The 23211-nt window shown below is 50.0% G+C and overlaps 1 protein-coding gene across 7 annotated transcripts in view; it reads left to right on the top strand.

The window, feature by feature from the left end:
* znf318 (zinc finger protein 318) overlaps window positions 1-23211 on the top strand; it is an 87700-nt gene that overhangs the window by 24613 nt on the left and 39876 nt on the right. For all 7 annotated transcript variants that reach the window (XM_085998063.1, XM_085998068.1, XM_085998062.1 and 4 more), the window contains one exon: window positions 9383-10756. In XM_085998063.1, coding sequence (XP_085854189.1) covers window positions 9383-10756 — 1374 coding nt within the window. The remainder of the gene's footprint in view (window positions 1-9382; window positions 10757-23211) is intronic.

Below are 23211 nucleotides of genomic sequence, written 5' to 3'. Positions count from 1 at the left end.
TCGGACATCGCGGGGGGGTGGGGGGGAGTCGGACATCGCGGGGGTGGGGGGGGAGTCGGACATCGCGGGGGGTGGGGGGGGAGTCGGACATCGCGGGGGTGGGGGGGAGTCGGACATCGCGGGGGTGGGGGGGGAGTCGGACATCGCGGGGGTGGGGGGGGAGTCGGGCATCGCGGGGGTGGGGGGGAGTCGGACATCGCGGGGGTGGGGGGGGAGTCGGACATCGCGGGGGGGGGAGGGGGGAGTCGGACATCGCGGGGGTGGGGGGGGGAGTCGGACATCGCGGGGGGTGGGGGCGGGGAGTCGGACATCGCGGGGGTGGGGGGGGGAGTCGGACATCGCGGGGGGGGGAGGGGGGAGTCGGACATCGCGGGGGGTGGGGGGGGGGGTCGGACATCGCGGGGGGGGGAGGGGGGAGTCGGACATCGCGGGGGTGGGGGGGGGGGTCGGACATCGCGGGGGTGGGGGGGGAGTCGGACATCGCGGGGGTGGGGGGGGAGTCGGACATCGCGGGGGTGGGGGGGGAGTCGGACATCGCGGGGGTGGGGGGGGAGTCGGACATCGCGGGGGTGGGGGGGGGAGTCGGACATCGCGGGGGTGGGGGGGGAGTCGGACATCGCGGGGGTGGGGGGGGGAGTCCGACATCGCTGCGGGGGGGGGGTGGTGGGGGGAGACGGACATCGCGGGGGTGGGGGGGAGTCGGACATCGCGGGGGTGGGGGGGGGGAGTCCGACATCGCGGGGGTGGGGGGGGGAGTCGGACATCGCGGGCGGGGGGGGGAGTCGGACATCGCGGGGGTGGGGGGGGAGTCGGACATCGCGGGGGTGGGGGGGGGAGTCGGACATCGCGGGGGTGGGGGGGGGAGTCGGACATCGCGGGGGTGGGGGGGGAGTCGGACATCGCGGGGGGGTGGGGGGGGGGAGTCGGACATCGCGGGGGTGGGGGGGGAGTCGGACATCGCGGGGGTGGGGGGGAGTCGGACATCGCGGGGGTGGGGGGGGAGTCCGACATCGCGGGGGTGGGGGGGGGAGTCGGACATCGCGGGGGTGGGGGGGGGAGTCCGACATCGCGGGGGGTGGGGGGGGGAGTCGGACATCGCGGGGGTGGGGGGGGAGTCGGACATCGCGGGGGGTGGGGGGGGAGTCGGACATCGCGGGGGTGGGGGGGAGTCGGACATCGCGGGGGTGGGGGGGGGAGTCGGACATCGCGGGGGTGGGGGGGGAGTCGGACATCGCGGGGGTGGGGGGGAGTCGGACATCGCGGGGGTGGGGGGGAGTCGGACATCGCGGGGGTGGGGGGGGAGTCGGACATCGCGGGGGTGGGGGGGGGGAGTCCGACATCGCGGGGGTGGGGGGGGAGTCCGGACATCGCGGGGGTGGGGGGGGGAGTCGGACATCGCGGGGGTGGGGGGGGAGTCGGACATCGCGGGGGTGGGGGGGGGAGTCGGACATCGCGGGGGTGGGGGGGGGAGTCGGACATCGCGGGGGTGGGGGGGGGAGTCCGACATCGCGGGGGTGGGGGGGGAGTCGGACATCGCGGGGGTGGGGGGGGAGTCGGGACATCGCGGGGGTGGGGGGGGAGTCGGACATCGCGGGGGTGGGGGGGGGAGTCGGACATCGCGGGGGGGTGGGGGGGGAGTCGGACATCGCGGGGGGTGGGGGGGAGTCGGACATCGCGGGGGTGGGGGGGGGAGTCGGACATCGCGGGGGGTGGGGGGGGGAGTCGGACATCGCGGGGGGTGGGGGGGGGAGTCCGACATCGCGGGGGTGGGGGGGGGAGTCGGACATCGCGGGGGTGGGGGGGGGAGTCGGACATCGCGGGGGTGGGGGGGGAGTCGGACATCGCGGGGGTGGGGGGGGAGTCGGACATCGCGGGGGTGGGGGGGGAGTCGGACATCGCGGGGGTGGGGGGGAGTCGGACATCGCGGGGGTGGGGGGGGAGTCGGACATCGCGGGGGTGGGGGGGAGTCGGGACATCGCGGGGGTGGGGGGGGAGTCGGACATCGCGGGGGTGGGGGGGGGAGTCGGGACATCGCGGGGGTGGGGGGGGGAGTCGGACATCGCTGCGGGGGGGGGGGAGTCGGACATCGCGGGGGTGGGGGGGGGAGTCGGACATCGCGGGGGTGGGGGGGGGAGTCGGACATCGCGGGGGTGGGGGGGGAGTCGGACATCGCGGGGGTGGCGGGGGAGTCGGACATCGCGGGGGTGGGGGGGGGAGTCGGACATCGCGGGGGGTGGGGGGGGGAGTCGGACATCGCGGGGGTGGGGGGGGAGTCGGACATCGCGGGGGTGGGGGGGGAGTCGGACATCGCGGGGGTGGGGGGGGGAGTCGGACATCGCGGGGGTGGGGGGGGAGTCGGACATCGCGGGGGTGGGGGGGGGAGTCGGACATCGCGGGGGTGGGGGGGGGAGTCGGACATCGCGGGGGTGGGGGGGGGGAGTCGGACATCGCGGGGGTGGGGGGAGAGTCGGACATCGCGGGGGTGGGGGGGAGTCGGACATCGCGGGGGTGGGGGGGGAGTCGGACATCGCGGGGGTGGGGGGGGGAGTCGGACATCGCGGGGGTGGGGGGGGAGTCGGACATCGTCGGGTGGGGGGGAGTCGGACATCGCGGGGGGGGAGTCGGGCGGGGGGTGGGGGGAGTCGGACATCGCGCGGGGGGGGAGTCGGACATCGCAGGGGGGTGGTGGTGGGAGTCGGACATCACGAGGGTGGGGTGAGACGGACTTCTCGGGGGTCGGGAGGGTAGGGAAGCTTGTTGAGCCTGAGGAAAACACTTCTGCCCCTCCTTGCCCACAAGCAGTGCAATGAAGGCACTTACCTCACGGTTCCAGCCCTTCGCACCTCCTTTTACCGTACAAGATTCCCGGTTTACCCTACAACTACACCACTAGAGATGGATGCAAACCTGGCTAGGTAACCAGATTACTATAAAGATATAGTTAACAGCAATGTTTCCTTAAAGTTGCACACGGCCACGCAGTAATCTTCAAACTCCCGTGCAAGCTGCTCAAGCTTTTACACTGGAAATACCGAGAGACGCTCCGCGAAAAAAATTTCGGTTTTCGAATTTCTGAGGTGCGGATAAGGGATAGTCTACCTGTACCTGTAGAAGCTCTTACTGTCTGTTTTTATATTTTTTGCTAGCTTACTCTCATAAGCTATCTTCTCTCTATCATTTTTTTAGTCATCCTTTGCTGGTTTTTAAAAATTTCCCAATCCTCTGGCCTTTCACTATTCTTCACAACATTGAATGCTTTTGTTTTCAATTTGATACCATCCTTTACTTCCTTAGTTAGCCACGGATGGTTCATCCGTCCCTTCGAGCCTTTCTTTCTCACTGGAATATATCTTTGCTGAGAGTTATGAAATATCTCCTTTAAATGTTTGCCACGGCTTTTCTACAGTCTTACCCTGTAATATATTTTCCCAGTCCACTTTAACCAAGTCTGCCTTCATACCTATGTAATTACCAGGCAATGACTATCTCTAATAAGCGAGAGTCTAACCACCTCCCCATGACTTTCAACGGCATTACCATCGCCGAATCCCCACCATCAACTTCCTGGGGGTCACCATTGACCAGGAACTTAACTGGACCAGCCACACATACTGTGGCAACAAGAGCAGGTCAGAAGCTAGGTATTCTGTGGTGAGTGTCTCCCCTCCTGACTCCCCAAAGCCTTTCCACCATCTACAAGGCACAAGTAAGGAGTGTGATGGAATACTCTCCACTTGCCTGGATGAGTGCAGCTACAACAACACTCAAGAAGCTCAACGCCATCCAGGACAAAGCAGCCCATTTGATTGGCACCCCATCCACCACCTTAAACATAGATTCACTCCCTCCACCACCGGCGCACTGTGGCTGCAGTGTGTACCATCTACAAGATGCACTGCAGCAACTCGCCAAGACTTCTTAGGCAGCCCAAACCCGTGACCTCTTCCACCTAGAAGGACAAGGGCAGCAGGCGCATGGGCACACCACCACCTCCAGGTTCTCCTCCAAGTCACACACCATCCTAACTTCGAAGTATATCGCCGATCCTTCATCGTCGCTGAGTCAAAATCCTGGACCTCCCTACCTAACAGCACTGTGGGAGTACCTTCACCACTTGGACTGCAGCGGTTCAAGAAGGCGGCTCACCACCACCTTCTCGAGGGCAATTAGGGATGGGCAATAAATGTTGGCCTTGCCAGCGACGCCCACATCCCATAAGCGAATAAAAAAAAAAAAATCTTTAAGTTCAGTACACTAGTTTGAGACCAAGCTTTCTCACCCTCAAACTGAATTTGAAATTCTACCATGCTATGATCACTCTTCCCAAGAGGATCCTTCACTTCGAGATCATTAATTAATCCAGCTTCGTTACACATTACCAGATCTAAAATGGTCTTCCCCCTTGTTGGTTCCACAACATATTGTTCCAAGAAACCATCCCGTATACACTCTCTAAGAACTCTTCCTCAAGTCTACCTTTGCCAATTTGCTTTGTCCAATCAATATGAAGATTAAAATCTCCCATGATTGTAGTCGTACCTTTCTTACAAGCCTCTATTATTTCTTGATGTATTCTCTGTCCTACAGTGTGGCTACTGTTGGGGCCTGTTGACCACTCCCACCAGTGACTTCTTACCCTCCACCCAAACTGATTCTACGTCTTGATCTTCGAAGCCAATATCATTTCTTATTGCTGCACTGATCTCATTCCTTATTAACAGAGCTCCACCACCTCCTTTTCCTTTCTGCCTATCCTTACGAAATGGCAAATACCCCTGAATATTCAGCTCCCAGCCTTGGTCACCTTGCAACCACGTCTCTGTAATGGCTATCAGATCATACCCATTTATTTCTATTTGTGCTGTCAACACATCTATCTTGTTACGAATGCTGCGTGCATTCAGATATAGAGCTTTTAATTTTGCCTTTTTAGCGTTTTTCCCTACTCTGACCCCTCTTTCTGATGCACTCTTATGTGTATATGCTCTGTCTCTTCCTGTCACACTCTGGTTATCATTACCTCTGCACTTTTGCCGTCTCATTTTTCTTTAACTTTTTAAATTTCTGCTCAGCGTATCCCTCCCCGCTCTCACCCCCCCACCCCCCCCCCCACCCACTATTTAGTTTAAAGCCCTATCTGCAGCCCTAGTTATTCGATTTGCCAGGACACTGGCCCCAGCCTGGTTCAAATGAAGCCCGTCCCGACGGAACAGCTCTCTCTTATCCCAGTACTGGTGCCAGTGCCCCCTCTCTCTCCACACGTCAACCACAAATGCCACAACTGCTAGTAGCTGCAGCTAAGGCGGCAGGATAATTCTTAGAAGCTCCATGAAATTATCAAGACATAACGCAAGTGAAAAATAATAAAGAAAATCGATGAGCAGGGGAGGGGGGAGGAAGAGTGAAATCAAACGCACGGGGTGGAAATAAGGAGATATCGGAAGCTTGAAGAAAACATGAACACATGGAAAACTGTCAACTGATTTGATGCACATAATCATGTCACTGGGGAAACACGCTATGTTCAAACGCCAACCCCCAACGTGGCCGCATGCACAGACCAGCATGTGCTCACTCACATGTTCGTTCTTGTTCTCTCTTTGGGTGGAGATAAGGAATAATAAGGGGAAAAAGTCACCAGTGGGCGTAGTCTATAGGCCTCCTAACAGTTGCAACACTATTGGTCGGAGTATAAATCAGGAAATGGTTGGGGCTTGTAATAAGGGATCAGCTATAATCATGGGAGATTTTAACTTTCATATTGACTGGACAAATCAAATTGGGCAGGGCAGCCTTGAGGAAGAGTTCATAGAGTGCATTAGGGACGGGTTCCTTGAGCAGTATGTTACTGAACCAACCAGGGTCAGGCAATCTTAGATCTGGTCCTGTGTAATAAGACAGGATTAATAAAAAATGTCCTAGTAAAGGATCCCCTTGTAATGAGTGACCATAACATGGTTGAATTCCAAATTCAGTTGGAGGGTGAGAGTTGGATCTCAAACCAGCGTACTAAGCTTAAATAAAGGAGACTATGAAGGTATGAGAGCAGAGTTGACTAAAGTGGACTGGGAAAATAGATTAAGGTGTAAGACGGTACAGGAGCAGTGGTGTACATTCAAGGAGATATTTCACAACTTTCAAGAAAAATATATTCCAGTGAGGAAAAAGGGGCGTGAAAGAAAAGACAGCCATCCATGGCTAAGTAAAGTAATAAAGGATAGTATCCGACTGAAAACAAGGGCATATAAAGTAGCCAAATCTAGTGGGAGGATAGAAGATTGGGAAGCATTTAAAAGCCAGCAAAGAATAACTAAAAGATTAATTAAGAAAGGGAAGATAGATTATGAAAGTAAACTAGCAAAAAATATAAAAACAGATAGCAAGAGTTTCTACAGTTATATAAAAAGAAAAAGGGTGGCTAAAGTGAATGTTGGTCCCTTAAGAGGACGAGACCGGGAAATTAGTGGTGGGGAACATGGAGATGGCAAATACGCTGAACAAATATTTTGTATCAGTCTTTACAGTAGAGGACACTAAAAATATCCCAACCATGGACAAACAGGGGGCTAAAGGGGGGAGGAGCTAAACACGATTAAAATCACTAAGGAGATGGTACTCGGTAAGATAATGGGACTTAAGGCGGATAAATCCCCTGGACCTGATGGCTTACATCCTAGGGTCTTGAGAGAAGTAGCGGTAGGGATTGCGGATGCATTGGTGGTAATTTTCCAAAACTCCCTGGATTCAGGAAAGGTCCCAGCAGATTGGAAAACTGCTAATGTAACGCCCTTATTTAAAAAAGGAAGTAGACAAAAGGCTGGAAACTATAGACCAGTTAGCCTAACATCTGTGGTTGGTAAAATGTTGGATCCATTATTAAGGAAGCAGTAACAGGACATTTGGATAAGCATAATTTAATCGGACAGAGTCAGCATGGTTTTATGAAGGGGAAATCATGCTTGACAAATTTGCTCGAATTCTTTGAGGACATAACAAACAGGGTGGATAAAGGGGAACCAGTGGATGTGGTGTATTTGGACTTCCAAAAGGCATTTGACAAGGTGCCGCACAAAAGATTACTGCACAAGATTAAAAAATCACGGGATTGGGGGTAATATACTGGCATGGGTGGAAGATTGGCTATCTAACAGAAAACAGAGTTGGGATAAATGGTTCATTCTCAGGTTGGCAATCAGTAACTAGTGGTGTTCCGCAGGGGTCAGTGCTGGGACCCCAACTCTTTACAATCTATATTAACGATTTGGAGGAGGGGACCAAGTGCAACGCATCCAAGTTTGCCGACGATACAAAGATGGGAGGGAAAGCAGTGAGTGAGGAGGACATAAAAATCCTGCAAAAGGACATAGACAGGCTAAGTGAGTGGGCAGAAATTTGGCAGATGGAATATAATGTTGGAAAGTGTGAGGTTATGCACTTTGGCAGAAAAAAATCAAAGAGCAAGTTATTATCTAAATGGAAAGAAACTGCAAAGTGCTACAGTACAAAGGGATCTGGGGGTCCTGGTGCATGAAACACAGAAGGTTAGTATGCAGGTACAGCAGGTGATCAGGAAGGCCAATGGAACCTTGGCTTTTATTGCAAGGGGGATGGAGTATAAAAGCAGGGAAGTCTTGCTTCAGTTATACAGGGTACTGGTGAGGCCACACCTGGAATGCTGCGTACAGTTTTGGTTTCCATATTTAAGAAAAGATATACTTGCTCTCGAGGCAGTTCAGAGAAGGTTCACTCAGTTGATTCCGGAGATGAGGGGGTTGACTTATGAGGAAAGGTTGAGTAGGTTGGGCCTCTACTCATTGGAATTCAGAAGAATGAGAGGCGATCTTATCGAAACATATAAGATTGTGAGGGAGCTTGATCGGGTGGATGCGGTGAGGATGTTTCCACTGATGGGTGAGACTAGAACTCGGGGGCATAATCTTAGGATAAGGGGCTGCCGTTTCAAAACTGAGATGAGGAGAGACTTCTTCACTCAGAGGGTAGTAAATCTATGGAATTTGCTACCTCAGAGAGCTGTGGAAGCTGCGACATTAAATAAATTTAAAACTGAGATAGACAGTTTCCTAGCTGATAAGGGAATTAAGGGTTATGGGGAGTGGGCAGGGAAGTGGACGTGAGTCTAAGTTTGGATCAGCCATGATCCTATTGAATGGCGGAGCAGGCCCGAGGGGCCATATGGCCTACTCCTGCTCCGACTTCTTCTGTTCTTTCCTTGTCCTATCTATGTCGTTGGTACCAACATGGACCACGACAACTGGATCCTCCCCCTCCCACTCCAAGTTTCTCTCCAGCCCAGAGGAGATGTCCTTAACCCTGGCAGACAACACAGCCTTCGGGACTTTCGCTCTCGGCTGCAAAGAACCCTATCTATCCCCCTAATGATACTATCCCTTACCACGACAACATTTCTTTTTACTCCCCCCCCCCCCCCCCCGCCGCCCCACTTGAATGGCCCCTCGTTCCACGGTGCTGTGGCCAGGTTGCTCATCCTCCCTGCAGTCCCTGTTCCCGTCCTCACAGGGAGTAAGAGCCTCGAACCTGTTGGACAAGAGCAAGGGCTGCGGCTCCTCCAACACTACCTCCTGGATCCCCGTACCTGCCTCACTCATAGTCACACCCTCCTGTCCCTGACCACGGACTACATCTGAATTAGTCAATCTAATTGGTGTGACTACTTCCTGGAACACAGAGTCCGGGTAACTCTCCCTCTCCCTGATGTGTCGCAGTGTTTGAAGCTCGGACTCCAGCTCATCAACACGGAGCCGGAGTTCCTCGAGCAGCCAACACTTACTGCAAATGTGATCGTTGTTAACATCAATGGTGTCCACCAGCTCCCACATATTGCAACAGTAACACATCACCTGCTCTGCCATTCTATGTAATTAATTAAATTTATTATTTTTTTAAATGCCCTCTGCCCCGATTCTAGATGATGAATATCACACCTCTATTTAATTGAACTTACCAACTTATAAAGGTTTAAAAGGGAAGGAAAAGTACTCACCAACCAGCCAATCACCTACCAGCTTGGCTGTGATGTCACTTTTGAATTCTGACCTCCCTTTGGAATGTTGCCTGTGGAGCCTGTTTAGGCTGCCTCGCCGCTCCGGCTCGACACCCGCTGCTGCTCCCGGCTGCCTCGACTGGGCCTCGCCTCGCTGCTCCGCCTCCGCGATGTTTGCTAATCCTGAGACCAAACTCTCAAAAGGCACTCTCTGCTGCTAGCAACTCATTCAGTTGTTCAAAAGTTGCACTTTGATTGCTAAAGATGCATGCAAGCCTGTGTTAAAAAAAATATAGACTAGAAAATGTGACATCTCCTAACTCTTGACTTTTTGTGGCTATTTTATTTCTTTTTCTTTAGTTTGACGAGTACCGTGGTGTGCCAGTCAATGAAAACCCTGAATCTCAGGAAAGTTATCTTCCATCGAAAAGCTTCATGCGGTTACCACAGCACGAGTCAAGCTTCCCGGAGACTGAACAATTCTCTTTCATGCGAGACACCAGAGAAATGCATCGAATCACTGAGCAGGGTGGTCTCCCTGGTCTAACAAACACCAGCTTCCTTTTTGAGCAGGGCCTTGCAGCTAAGTTTGGCACGAAATCCGAATCGGAAATGCCTTCTGAAATTAAGGACCGAGTCACCGACTTCCTCCTCCCATATGAACGGGCCAGTCAGGATGGCATTGGTTTCTCCCGTATACTCGGGTTATTGGCAGAGGCTGAGAGCAGCAACTTACAAGAAAGGAGGAAGCGCAGCTTTCCCGATATAGAGGACGAGGAAAGGTTTCTGTATGGAGAGGATGAGGAAGAGAAGATAGAATCTGCCAAATTTAGACCTGCTCCTGCAAACCGGAATCTCCTTCCTGTAAGACAAACCAGTCTGCCTGAGGGATTGTCCAATGCAGCAAGTGTGAAACCTGATAAGGAGTATGAAAAGATCCATGATTTACTGAAAACCATTGGGCTTGATATAGGAGTAACGGAGATCAGCAAGCTGGCAGCCCGTACTCAAGAGCGGCTTCATGGGAAAAAACCGTCAACACGATCACCTGACCGCCCCTCGGAACCCCACAAACCCGGTTCCTGGGAAAAGCGGAAGCCCCGAAATGAGACAAAATCACCAGAGCCTCATGCACAGTCTCGAGTGAAATCGTACAAACAAGAAAACATACATTGCCCTGTTGTGAAAGAGAACAAGGAATCGTTTAGACAAGAGACGACAGTGAAGGCTAAAGAACCTGAGAAAGCGGCTGCACAGCACCCTGCTGTAGTCACTCCACCGAACCACAAGCCTGGTTTATTGCCAACCCCCGCGCCAGCTTATGTCATGCCACCCTATGGGCAATATCCAATACCTCCAGTAAGTTATGTGCCGAATGCAACACTTCCTAACTATACTCCGTATAGCCCTTATCTCTCGTACCCTGCCGCTGCCCCTGCCCCTGCCTGGCCAGCATACCCACCCCCACAAGTTACTGAGTCCTACATTCAGCAGCCGAGTAGTCCAATAGTGGTGATGATGCAGCAGCCAAAGGTCTCTCGGCCAAATCTGAGGGTTATTGAAACGATCAAGGCTCCCAAAGTCATTTTGGACCACAAACGAGAGGATTCAGTGCTGGTGCAAGTGCAGACAACATCTGCTTTACCCCATATTTCGATACCATCCGCGAACCGAATGGTGTTGATGCCCAAGTCGACTGAGGAGGAGAAGAGGAAATCTGAACAGAAGAGAAAGGTTCGTAAATGTTACTTGTGTATCTTCATGTCAAGAAAAGGAGGGTTGAATTTGTTTTTTCTCAGTGTATTTTCTTTCATGTGTGGGCAAGTTTAAGTTGAAAAATTCCTCTTGTGCTTTGATTTAGAGCAGCCAAGGTAGTGTGTGAGTGACTAACTTGTGACTCTTGAGGTTACTGGTTAATGGTAGAAATGTGTGGGATTGCACTCAGTAGTGATATATTCCATAGTTAAATTGCCTGCTGGCACCTGATGTCGAGACTCAAGCATGACCACTTTTGGAAGAGGTATGGGATGGTTGCCAGGACCTGGAACCACATCCAAGCAAGAGCAAGTGTCTTCAGGAGAGGAGGCTATAAAATTGACAAACAGTAATGTGATGCATCAGTGTGCCAACTTGGTGCACTGCAGAGCATAGAGACGGGGGTTCATGGCTCTCATAGTAAATTCTTAGCCCTAGCTATGCCGTTGTGGAGGCCATGTGGTTTCCCGGAGGAACATTTGAGGGAGCCTTGGCTCTGGTGCACTCTTGTCAGCTCCTAGTGATCAGTTGCATAATGTCACTTTGAAGTTCTTGGCTCTATTGCCCTTGAAGATGCAAAGGGAAGGGGGTAACATTTAAATAAATGTACGATTGTTGGGTTAAATCCTGATAATGTGGTAAACCACTGTTTGTATTCCTGTTTGTCCTGTTTGTATTCCACTGTGTACATGCCTGGACATGCCTCGGCTGACTCCTCCCACAGGTCCTAGTATAAAGGTGACTGCTCCCCAGCCCTTGGTATCCTGGACCGGTCGACCACTCGAGGCAGACCTCCATTCTGTTGTTAATAAAAGCCTTTGGTTACTCTTCTAACTCTCAGTCTTTTATGAGTAATTGATAGCGCATCACTGATACAACAGCGAGTGTCAGAAAATGGCTTGGAAGGGAAAACTGCACAGATTAGGTATTGCCATGCATCATGTATGAGAGGCAGGGCCATTGATTACGATCAAGACTGAAGCAAGGCCGCTTTATAACTGGTTACATAGGATCAAGTGTGAAAGTGGGGGTACAGGCCAGTTCTGAAAATAATAACATTTCTCCTGTCCTGTTCGACAGGTGTGTATGTAGACTGAAGATACAGCGGAGACTGTAGCCCCATCATGGGGAATCGAATGAATACACAAAAAAGTTTATTATTACTCCAGGATACCGTGTGTTGGTGTGGTATTTAATTGTCTAATGTTGTTTTAGTCTGTAGTTGTAAATTATATTTTAAACCAAAAAATGTCATGGAGAAAGAAAAATGATAAAAGTTTAGTTGTAAATCGCGAGGAATGTGAAGCAGAGAGGGGGAAGAGAAGGTGCAGAGAAAGTAAGAAAGAAAAGGCGAAGCAGGGTGAGAGGAGAGCAAAGTGAAGAAGCCGGAAGAAGAAACGGCAAAGATGAAGAAACGAGGAGAAAAATGAAAGTAAAAAGTAAGAGGGAATAAAGAAAAATGTGAAGTGGAGAGAAAATTAATCAGAATAAGGAAAAAGTGAAGATAAGCAGGTAGGGGGTAAAGTGAGGCCGGAAAAGGCATAGTGGTTAGCACTGTTGCCTCACAGCGCCAGGGACCCGGGTTCAAATCTGGCCTCGGGCGACTGTCTGTGTGGAGTTTGCACATTCTCCCCGTGTCTGCGTGGGTTTCCTCCGGGTGCTCCAGTTTCCTCCCACAGTCCAAAGATGTGCAGGTTAGGTTGATTTGGCTATGATAAATTGACCCTTAGTGTTAGGGGATTAAATACGTGGGGTTACGGGGATAGGGTGGGATATGTGTTGGTGCAGGCTCGATGGGCCGAAATGGCCTCTATCTGCACTGTGGGGATTCTGTGAACTGTGAACCGGGAGGATAGGATTGAGAAAAATGAAGTAGCAGAGAAAAAAGTGATGAAGCAGAAAGAAAAAACAAATAAAATGAGAAACATAGAAACCTAGAAGATAGGAGCAGGAGTAGGTCATTCGGCCCCTCGAGCCTGCTCCGCCATTTAATGAGATCATGGCTGATCATCCAAATTCTGTACCCTGTCCCTGCTTTCTCCCCATATCCCTTGATCCCCTTAGCCTTAAGAAATATATCCAACTCTTTCTTGAATAGATTTAATGAATTGGCCTCAACTGCCTTCTGTGGTAGAGAATTCCACAGGTTCACCACTCTCTGGGTGAAGAAATTCCTCCTCATCTCTGTCCTAAATGGCTTACCCCTTATCCTTAGACTGTGACCCCTGGTTCTGGACTCCCTGGCCATTGGGAACATCCTTCCTGCATCTAGTCTGTAGTCCTGTTAAAATTTTATACGTTTCAATGAGATCCCCTCTCATTCGTTTAAACTCCAGCGAGTATAAGCCTAATCGACCCAATCTCTTTTCATACGTCATTCCTGCCATCCCAGGTATCAGCCTGGTGAATCTTCGCTGCACTCCCTCCATGGCAAGAACATCCTTCCTCAGATAAGGCGACCAAAACTGCACACAATACTCAAGGTGTGGTCTCACCAAGGCCCTGTGCAACTGCAGCAAGACATCCTTGTTCCTGTACTCGAACCCTCTCACTATGAAGGCCAACATACCATTTGCCTTCTTAACTGCATGCTGCACCTGCATGCTTACCTTCAGCGACTGGTGCACAAGGACACCCAGATCTCGTTGCACTTCCCCATCTCCCAATCTATTGCCATTCAGATAATAATCTGCCTTCCTGTTTTTGCCACCAAAGTGGATAACCTCGCATTTATCCACATTTTCCTGCATCTGCCATGCTTCTGCCCAATCACCCAACCTGTCCAAATCATACTGGAGTTTCTCGGCATCCTCCCCACAGCACACACGCCCACCCAGCTTTGTGTTGTCTGCAAACTTGGAGATATGACATCTCGTTCCCTTGTCCAGATCATTAATATATATTGTGAATAAGAAGTAGCAGCAAGTTCAGAGACTGGAAAGAGGAAAAAGAATCAAGTGAGGAAAAAAAAGGAGAAAAGTGAAGTGGAGGACAGAGGCATGTGCAGAAGCATAGAAAGGAAAGAGAAGCAAAGAAGCAAGCTGAGACAAAAGAGAAACATGTCCTGGGGATGAAGAGAAGAGTGAGTAAACAGTAAGAGGAAGGAAAGAGAAGGGAATAAATGACAACAACAATTTTCATTTATTTGTATGTGAACGCATGAAGCAGAGTAAACAATGTTGGTGAGCTGCAGGCGCAAATACGCAAATAGCCACATGGGAATATGATGTCGTGGCAATAACGGAGACCTGGCTCAAAAAAGGGCAGGATTGGGTATGAAATATTCCTGGAGATAAGGTGTTCAGGAACAATAGGGAAGAACAATAGGAGGTGGTATGGCAGTATTGGTTAAGGAGAATGTTAGTGCTGGAGAGAGAGGATGTCCTGGCGAGGTCAAGGACAGAATCTATATGGCTAGAGTTAAGGCACTGATTTAAGGTGATTGTCAGAAGAACCAAAGGCAACATGAGGAAAAACCTTTTTACTCTGAGTGGTTAGGATATGGAATGCAATGCCTGAAAGGGTGGCGGAGGCAGACTCGATCACTGCTTTCAAAAGGGAGTTGGATAAATACCTGAATGAAAAAATTTGCAGGGCAATGGGGAAAGGGTGGGGTAGTGGGACTAGCTGAAGTGCTCTTGCAGAGAGCCGGCACGGGCCGAATGGCCGCCTTGCATGCTGTAACCATTCTATGAATCTATAATATAGTGCCTTTAACATACTAAAACGTCCTGAAGTCGCTTCACAGGAGCGTTATCAAAGAAAATTGGACACCAAGTCACAGAGATACTGGGACAGATAACAAAAGCTTGGTCAAATAGTTAGGTTTTAAGGTGCGTCTTTAAGGAGGAATGAGAGGTAGAGAGGTTTAGGGAGGGAATTCCGGAGCTTAGGGCCCAGGCAGCTGAAGGCACGGGCACCAATGGTGGAGCAATTAAAATCGGGGATGTGCAAAAAGCCAGAATTGGAGGAGCACAGAAATCCCGGAGTGTTGTAGGGCTGGAGGAGGCTACAGAGATGGGGAGGGGAGGGGCGAGGCCATGGAGATATTTGAAAACAACGATCGGATTTTAAAAATTGAGGCATTGCTGGACCGGATCCAATGTAGGTCAGCAAGTACAAGGGTGATGGGTGAATGGGACTTAGTGCGCGTTAGGATATGGGCAGCAGAGTTTTGAATGAATTTAAGTTTATGTAGGGTGGAAGATGCATACAAAATTGGCTCAGTGACAGGAAGCAAAGTGTGGGGGTGAATGGATGTTTTTCAGACTGGGAGGTGGTTTGCAGTGGTGTTTCCCCAAGGGTCAGTTTTGGGTCCATTACGGTTTGCAATTTTTATAAATGACCTAGAATCTGGTGTAGGGAGCAGCATTATAAAGCTTGCAGATAATACGCAACTTGGCAAAGCAGTAAATAGTGATGAGGATAGCTATATGTTACAGGAATACAGAGACAGGATGGTGAAATGGTCAGGAGCAGGGCAGATGGAGTTCAGGGTGGAGAAGTGTGAAGTGATGCACTTTGGAAGGACTAATGGAAAGACTATCTATCTATCTATCTATCTATCTATCTTATATCTATCTATCTATCTTATATCTATCTATCTATCTTATATAGATACATAGAAGATAGGAGCAGGAGTAGGCCATTCGGCCCTTCGTGCCTGCTCCGCCATTCGATGAGATCATGGCTGATCCTTTAATTCAGTATCCCGTCCCCGCCTTCTCTCCGTAACCCTTAACCCCTTTTGCCCGTAGAAATATATCTAATTCCCTCTTAAATATATTTAATGAGCTGGCGTACACTGCCCTCTGTGGCAATGAGTTCCACAGGTTCACCACTCTCTGAGTGAAGAAATTCCCCCTCATCTCTGTCCTAAATGGTTTAGCCCTTATCCTTAAATTATGTCCTCTAGTTCTGTTCTCACCCGCCAAGGGAAACATTCCTTCTGCATCCAGTCTGTCTAGACCTGTCAGAATTTTATACACTTCTATGAGGTCCCCTCTCAATCTTCTAAACTCCAGTGTGTACATCCCTAAACTACATAGTCTCTCCTCATAGGTCATTCCCGCCATTCCTGGTATCAGCCTGGTGAATCGCCGCTGCACCCCCTCCATGGCAAGAACATCCTTCCTCAGATGAGGCGACCAAAACTGTACACAGTACTCGAGGTGTGGTCTCACCAGTGCCCTGTACAGCTGCAGCAAGGTATCCCTGTTCCTGTATTCTAACCCTTTTGCTATGAAGGCCAGCATACCGTTTGCCTTCTTGACCGCCTGTTGCACCTGCATGCTCGCCTTCAGTGACTGGTGTACAAGAACACCCAGGTCTCTCTGTACTTCCCCCTCTCCCAATCTATTGCCATTTAAATAATAATTTGCCCTCCCGTTCCTGCACCCAAGGTGGATAACTTCGCACTTGTCCACATTATAGTGCATCTGCCATTTATCCGCCCAATCGCCCAGTCTGTCCAAATCGCTCTGGAGCTTCCTGGTCTCTTCCTCTGAGCCCACCCCCCCTCCTAGTTTAGTGTCGTCTGCAAATTTGGAAATGCTGCATCCGACTCCCTGATCCAGGTCATTAATGTAAATTGTGAACAGCTGGGGGCCCAGGACAGATCCCTGTGGTACCCCACTTGTTACTGCCTGCCATTCAGAAAATGAGCCGTTTATTCCAACTCTCTGTTTTCTATCTGACAGCCAGTTCCCTATCCACGCCAAAACTTTCCCCTTTATCCCATGAGCCTCAATTTTCCATGCTAATCTTTTATGTGGGACCTTATCGAAGGCCTTTTGGAAGTCCAGGTACACCACATCTACTGGCTCTCCCCCATCTATTCTACCAGTTACTCCCTCAAAAAATTCCAATAGATTAGTCAAGCACGATTTACCCTTTGTAAATCCATGTTGACTCTGTCCTATCCTGTCCCCATTTGCTAAGTGCTCCGCTATTTCATCCTTAATGATGGACTCCAGCATTTTGCCCACAACTGATGTAAGGCTTACAGGTCTGTAATTACCTGCTTTTTCCCTACCCCCCTTTTTGAATAGTGGGGTAACGTTAGCTACCCTCCAATCCATCGGCACTGTTCCCGAGTCTAATGAATTCTGAAAAATCATCCTTAGTGCATCCGCTATCTCTAGGGCCACCTCCTTCAGTACCCTAGGATGCATGTTATCAGGCCCTGGGGATTTGTCCACCTTCAATCCCTTTAGCTTCCTTAACACCATATCCTTAGAGATATTGATTTGCGTCAGTTCCTCCTTTGCCAATGTCCCTATTTTTCCCGATATCCCAGGGAGGTTTTTTGCGTCTTCCTTCGTAAAGACTGACCCAAAGTATGCATTTAGTTGATCTGCCATTTCCTTATTTCCCATTATATATTCCCCCGTATCTGACTGCAATGGACCAACTTTGGTTTTCACCAGTCTTTTCCTTTTGATATACTTATAAAAGCTTTTGGAGTTAGTTTTTATATTTTCCGCCAGCTTGTTTTCGTAAGCTATTTTGCCCCTCTTGATTATGCCCTTTGCCCTCCTTTGCTCTATCTTAAACTGTTCCCAATCTTCCGCTCTGGCGCTTTTTTTGGCTATTTTATACGCCCTATCTTTGGATTTTATGCTGTCTCTAATTTCCCCTGTTATCCACGGTTGAGTCACCTTTTTAGATTTCCTTTTATGCCAGATTGGTATAAACAATTTTTGCAATTTTGTCATTCTATCTTTAAATGTTTGCCATTGTTTATCTACCTCCAGTCCTCCCAGGAACGTTGTCCAATCAGACCTACTCAGTTCCCGTCTCATGGCATCATAATTCCCCTTGTTTAAATTCAGGACCTTAGTCTCTGAGTCAATTTCTTCGCTCTCCATTTCGAGTGAGAAATCGATCATGTTATGATCGCTCTGACCCAAGGGTCCCCGTACAACAAGATTACTGATTAGTCCCTTCTCATTGCACAGTACCCAGTCCAATATAGCCTGTTCCCGAGTTGGTTCCTCGACATATTGATCCAGATAACCATCCCTCAAACACTCAAGGAATTCCTCCTCCTCATTATTTTTACTGATTAGGCTAGTCCAATCTATATGTAAGTTAAAGTCACCTATGATGACAGCTGTGCTCTTATTGCACGCTTCTCTAATTTCCCTCGTGATGCCCTCCCTAACCTCTATTTTACTATTTGGAGGCCTATATACCACTCCTATTAATGTTTTTCGCCCCTCGCTATTTCTTAGCTCCACCCATATAGATTCTGTATTAACTGAGTTAATATCCTTCCTTTCAATTGCATTTATCCCCTCTTTTACTAGCAATGCTACCCCTCCTCCCTTTCTTTTTTGTCGATCCTTCCTAAATACTGAATACCCCTGTATGTTAAGCTCCCAGCCCTGCTCACCCTGCAACCATGTTTCCGTAATCCCAATTAGGTCATAATTATTAACCTCTATTTCCACAGCTAATTCATCTACCTTGTTCCTGATGCTTCTCGCATTAAGGTATAAAACCCTCAGGCTTTTTTTATGCTCACATTTTTTATGAATTAGTTTGGCCCTTTGTTTTTGTTCCTCACCCTTTTATCATTTATTTCTGTCTGCCTTTCACTTTCCTCTATTTCACTACATAGGTTTCTAGCCCCCTGCCATACTAGTTTAAATGCTCCCGAACTGCTTTATCAAAAATTACCCCGAGAACATCAGTTCCATCTCTGCACAGGTGTAGACCGTCCCTTTTGTATAGGTCACACCTACCACAAAACTATCTATCTTATATCTATCTATCTATCTTATATCTATCTATCTATCTATATATCTATATATATAAAGCGGTACTTCTGTCTATCTGTCTGTCATTTCCTGTGCGTCTTACGGGTATGCACTCGAAAGTTACAGGGCGTACCTACGCGCGCGTTACCTCCAAAGAAAGCTTACGCTTCCGAGACGGTTTTAAGCGTATTTACGTTTCGGCCGGGCTAAAATCGCGCCCGCAGTATCCCAAAAACCTTCAACATTCCGCTCATTAGCATCTCATTATCCGCTCATTAGCGACAGAGTGACCTCGAGGTCGACCAATCGTACGGCGGCTTGCTGCCGCGTGCGGCCGGGCCCTCCTACGGTCGAGTGACGGGACGATTGACCAATCCTACGCTTTGGTGACCTGACGGTCGACCAATCGGTGCGTGTGTGGGCGGGCCTTATCGTTCTGAACCGAGGTGAGTAGCCGCCATCTTGCTTCCATTCTTTTTCCTGCTTTCTGCATCTTTCTTTTCAAATATACATTTCCAGCAAAATAAAATTCAATTTTTTAAATTCTTTTAAAATAAATCACTCATTTGTAAATATTTTATCTAACCTGAACATTCTTTTTCCTACCTTTGCCCGTTTTTTTCTTAGGCCTGAAAGCCTGGGCCTTTCTTGCCCAGCCAGGCCCGAGCTAGGTAACTGGGCTGCTGCTAAGCTCCTCACCCCCGCCCCCCCCCCGCCGTGTCACGTTACCCAGGGCAACGGCGTCAGCCACGAGGGTCAGGGTGCGCGCGCAGCAGGAGCAGGTGAGATGCGGCGTCTCTGTTCCGCGCTCGGCGGGGGGGTGGGGGGGGCTCGGCCGCCGGCCGTCTCTCAGAGCCACAATCGGGCTCGGCGGGGCGGGGCTCGGCCGCTGGCCGTCTCTGAGCCGCGATCGGCCTCGGCCGGGGGGGGGGGGGGCGGGGGGTGGCGTGGCTCGGCCACCGGCCGTCTCTCAGAGCCGCAATCGGGCTCGGCCGGGGTGGGGGGGGGGGGGGGGGGGGGGGGGCTTGGCCGCCGGCCGTCTCTCAGAGCCGCAATCGGGCTCGACCGGGGGGGTCGGGCCTCGGCCGCCGGCCGTCTCTCAGAGCCGCAATCGGGCTCGGCCGGGGAGGGGCGGGGCTCTCGGCCGGGGGGGGGCGGGGCTCGGAGAGAGGGGCTCTCGGCCTGGGCCCGCCCCCCCCCCTTCCGCCCCCCCCTTCCGCGCTTCCGCCCCTTCCCCCCCCCCGCCCCGTCGCACTCTCTCTCTCTTCCAACAACAACATGTCCTCAAAAAAGCCTCGGCACCGCCGAGCACTCCAGCTAGTAGAATATAAAAGCAAAGATCATGCTAGAACTTTATAAATCACTGGTTTGGCCTCAGCTGGAGTATTGTGGTCAGTTTTGGGCACCACATTTCAGGAAAGATGTAAAGGCCTTAGAAAGGGTATAGATGAGGTTTACCAGGATGTTCCCAGGGATGAGGGACTTCAGTTAAGAGGAGAGGTTGGAAAAGTTTGGACTGTTCTCCTTGGAACAGAGAAGGTTAAGAGGTGACCTAATAGAGGTTTTCAGTATAGGTTTAGATGGGGTAAATAGGGAAAAAGTATTCCCTTTGGTGGATTGGTCAATAACTAGAGGTCATAGATTCAAAATCATTGGAGAAAGATCTGGAAGGGAGAAAAGGAGATTTTTTTTTTTTTACTGAGTTGTTGGGATCTGGAACGTTCTACCTGAAAAGGTGGTGGAAGCTGATTCCATAAATAATTTTAAAAGGGTGTTGGACAGGTATTCAGGATGAGGAACTTACAGGGCTACGGACAAAAAGCGAGGATGTGGGACTAAGCACAACTGCTCTTTCAAAGAGCCGGCACCGGCACGATGGGCCGAATAGCCTCCTTCTGTGCTGTAAGTTTATAGGATTCTATGAGAGGCCGGCTAGGAGTGCATTGGAATAGTCAAGACTAGAGGTAACAAAGGCAAAGATGACAGTTCAACAGGAGATGAACCGAGACGGGGCAGAGTCGAGTGATGTTACAGAGGTGGAAATAGGCGGTCTTGGTGGTGGAGCAAATATGTGGTTGGAAGCTCATCTCGCGGTCAAATACGACACCAAGGTTGCGAACGGTCTGTTTCAGCCTCCGACAGTTGCCAGGGAGAGGAATGAAGTTGATGGCTAGGGAACGGAGTTTGTGGCGGGAACCAAGACAATTGTTTCGGTCTGCCAATATTTATTTGGAGGACATTTTGGGATGTCGAACAATCAGTGTGACAAATCACAGTGGAGGGGTCGAGAGATGGTATTAAGATACAGATCAGCCATGATCTAATTGAATGGCGGACTAGGCTCAAGGGGCTGGGTGGCCTACTCCTATTCTACGTTCCTCAAATGATTTTGTACAAAACCCATTGTATAACAATAACAGCTTTGCAGTGACAGCAAACATCTGGATTTGGAGGAGGATGGTGTAGCCAACTGCAGGCAGGTTGAAAAGGCGGAGACGGGATAGTTGACCACAGTCACATAGCATGTAATTTGATATGGGCCTTTTCAGTACTGTGGAAGGGACAGAAACCCGATTTAGAATGCGGAAAAGATGAGCACGGATTTGGGAAGTGACAGCACGTTCTAGGACTTTGGAGAGGAAAGGGAGGTTGGAGGATGGTGCGAAAGTTTGCAAGGACGGAGGGGTGAAGGGTGGTTTTTAAGAAGAGGGGTGATAACGGCAGATTTGAAGGGAGGGGGACAGTACCTGAAGAGAGGGACCCGTTAAGAATATCTGCTAACATGGGGGCCAAGAAGGGAAGTTGGATGGTCAGCAGCTTGGTGGGAGTAGGGTCGAGGGAGCAGGAGGTGGACCTGCTTGGGCGGGGGAAAGGAGATTTGGCCAAATGAGCTAAAGGAAGGAAGGGAGGGAGTGGCAGAGATAGCTGAACAGATCATCTCAATCTTCGTGACAAAGAAGTCCATGAGCTCCTTGCACTTGTTGTTGGAGGCGAGGGTAGAGGAGGTAGGGGAGAGGGGTTTGAGAAGACGGTTTGTAGTTAAGAGAATTTTTTCATTTCAGGTTCATCCTGGAATAGTGAACAGTTTTGGAGGAGCAGAGCGGGACCCGATAATACTTTGTGGTCCAGCTAGATCAGGCAATGAATGGTTTATCCAGTTGTCCACCATGGCATTCTCAAGTCTTCGTCCCTTGGACTTGAGGAAGTGAAGATGAGGGCCATAGCAAGTGTGTGTGAGAGAACCATTACTCACTCTCTAACGGGAACAAAGGCACCAAAGGTGGAGGTGAGGCTGTGATTGAGCAGATGGGTCGCTAGAGAAACCTCATGGTGAATGGAGGGCCCAAGGTTAAACAGTTGGAAACTTGAACGTGCAGTTGTAAGGGACAAGGGAGTTTTTTTTTTCCAGGGGCTGACACAGAAAGAAGTGGAATAACAACAGCAAATGCTCAGCAGGTCAGGCAGCAACTGTGGAGAGAGAAAAACAGAGTAAACGTTTCAGGCCTGTGACCCTTCATCAGAAGGAAGTGGGTTGGGAAGGGGGATTCTGGCTGAAGCGGGTTAGAAGGAAGTGATCAGAGATGGCCTTAACTGTGATTAGCACGATGGAAAGTCGTGACAGTGGTCAATCAAGCTAGGGAGTCTGTCCCATAGATTGACTGACCACTGTCTCACTGAAGTAATGTTTCTCATTCACTGACTCCCGGAGTCTGTCCCATAGATTGACTGACCACTGTCTCACTGAAATAATGTTTCTGATTCACTGACTCCCGGAGTCTGTCCCATAGATTGACTGACCACTGCCTCACTGAAATAATGTTTCTGATTCACTGACTCCCGGAGTCTGTTCCATAGATTGACTGACCGCTGTCTCACTGAAATAATGTTTCTGATTCACTGACTCCCGGAGTCTGTCCCATAGATTGACCACTGTCTCACTGAAGTAATGTTTCTCATTCACTGACTCCCGGAATCTGTCCCATAGATTGACTGACCACTGTCTCACTGAAATAATGTTTCTGATTCTGATAGAACGGATTCTTTTACCCTCAGTCTGGTTCAGCAAACACTGAGTCGAACAACTGGAGAATTCAAACGATTTATTACCCGCGGAATCTTACTCTGAAATGTCAGCACCGACTCCTGCAAGAGTCTAACGAACCCAACAGAGCAAGCTATTTCTCATACAGCGTGCTACATTTTTATCCCTGCTTTTGAGAGAGCATTAACACCTCGTACATTCTGCACCAATCATGAGCTGTGCATGTATACATTTAATTGGATTTCCTGGTCTGGCAGTTTGAAATAAAGAAGTCACATTTTACTGAATGGGTTACAGCTAAGTAAACATCCTGGTAATGTGTTATGATCACCTCAACATTATGGTAATGCGTTTGCAATCACTAAAGTCTAAACAGTTTCTGCTACATTGTTCCTATCAGCAAGGGGTAACATCATGGGTGCCAGCCTCGTTAACAATTAAAGAGGTTAGCCCATTTTACTTTTCTGCTGCTTTTACAGTTTCTGGTTTCTGTTTCTCGAAATGATATTCTCAATTCACTGACTCCCGGAGTCTGTCCCATAGATTGACTAACCACTGTCTCACTGAAATAATGTTTCTGATTCACTGACTCCCGGAGTCTGTCCCATAGATTGACTGACCACTGTCTC

The sequence above is a fragment of the Somniosus microcephalus genome, chromosome 9, assembly GCF_052327205.1.
Source record: "Somniosus microcephalus isolate GS21.2 chromosome 9, FLI_Smic_1.0, whole genome shotgun sequence".
Lineage (NCBI taxonomy): Eukaryota > Metazoa > Chordata > Chondrichthyes > Squaliformes > Somniosidae > Somniosus > Somniosus microcephalus.
Note: the sequence above shows the minus strand (reverse complement) of the source record. Positions and strands in the feature narration are given on the sequence as shown.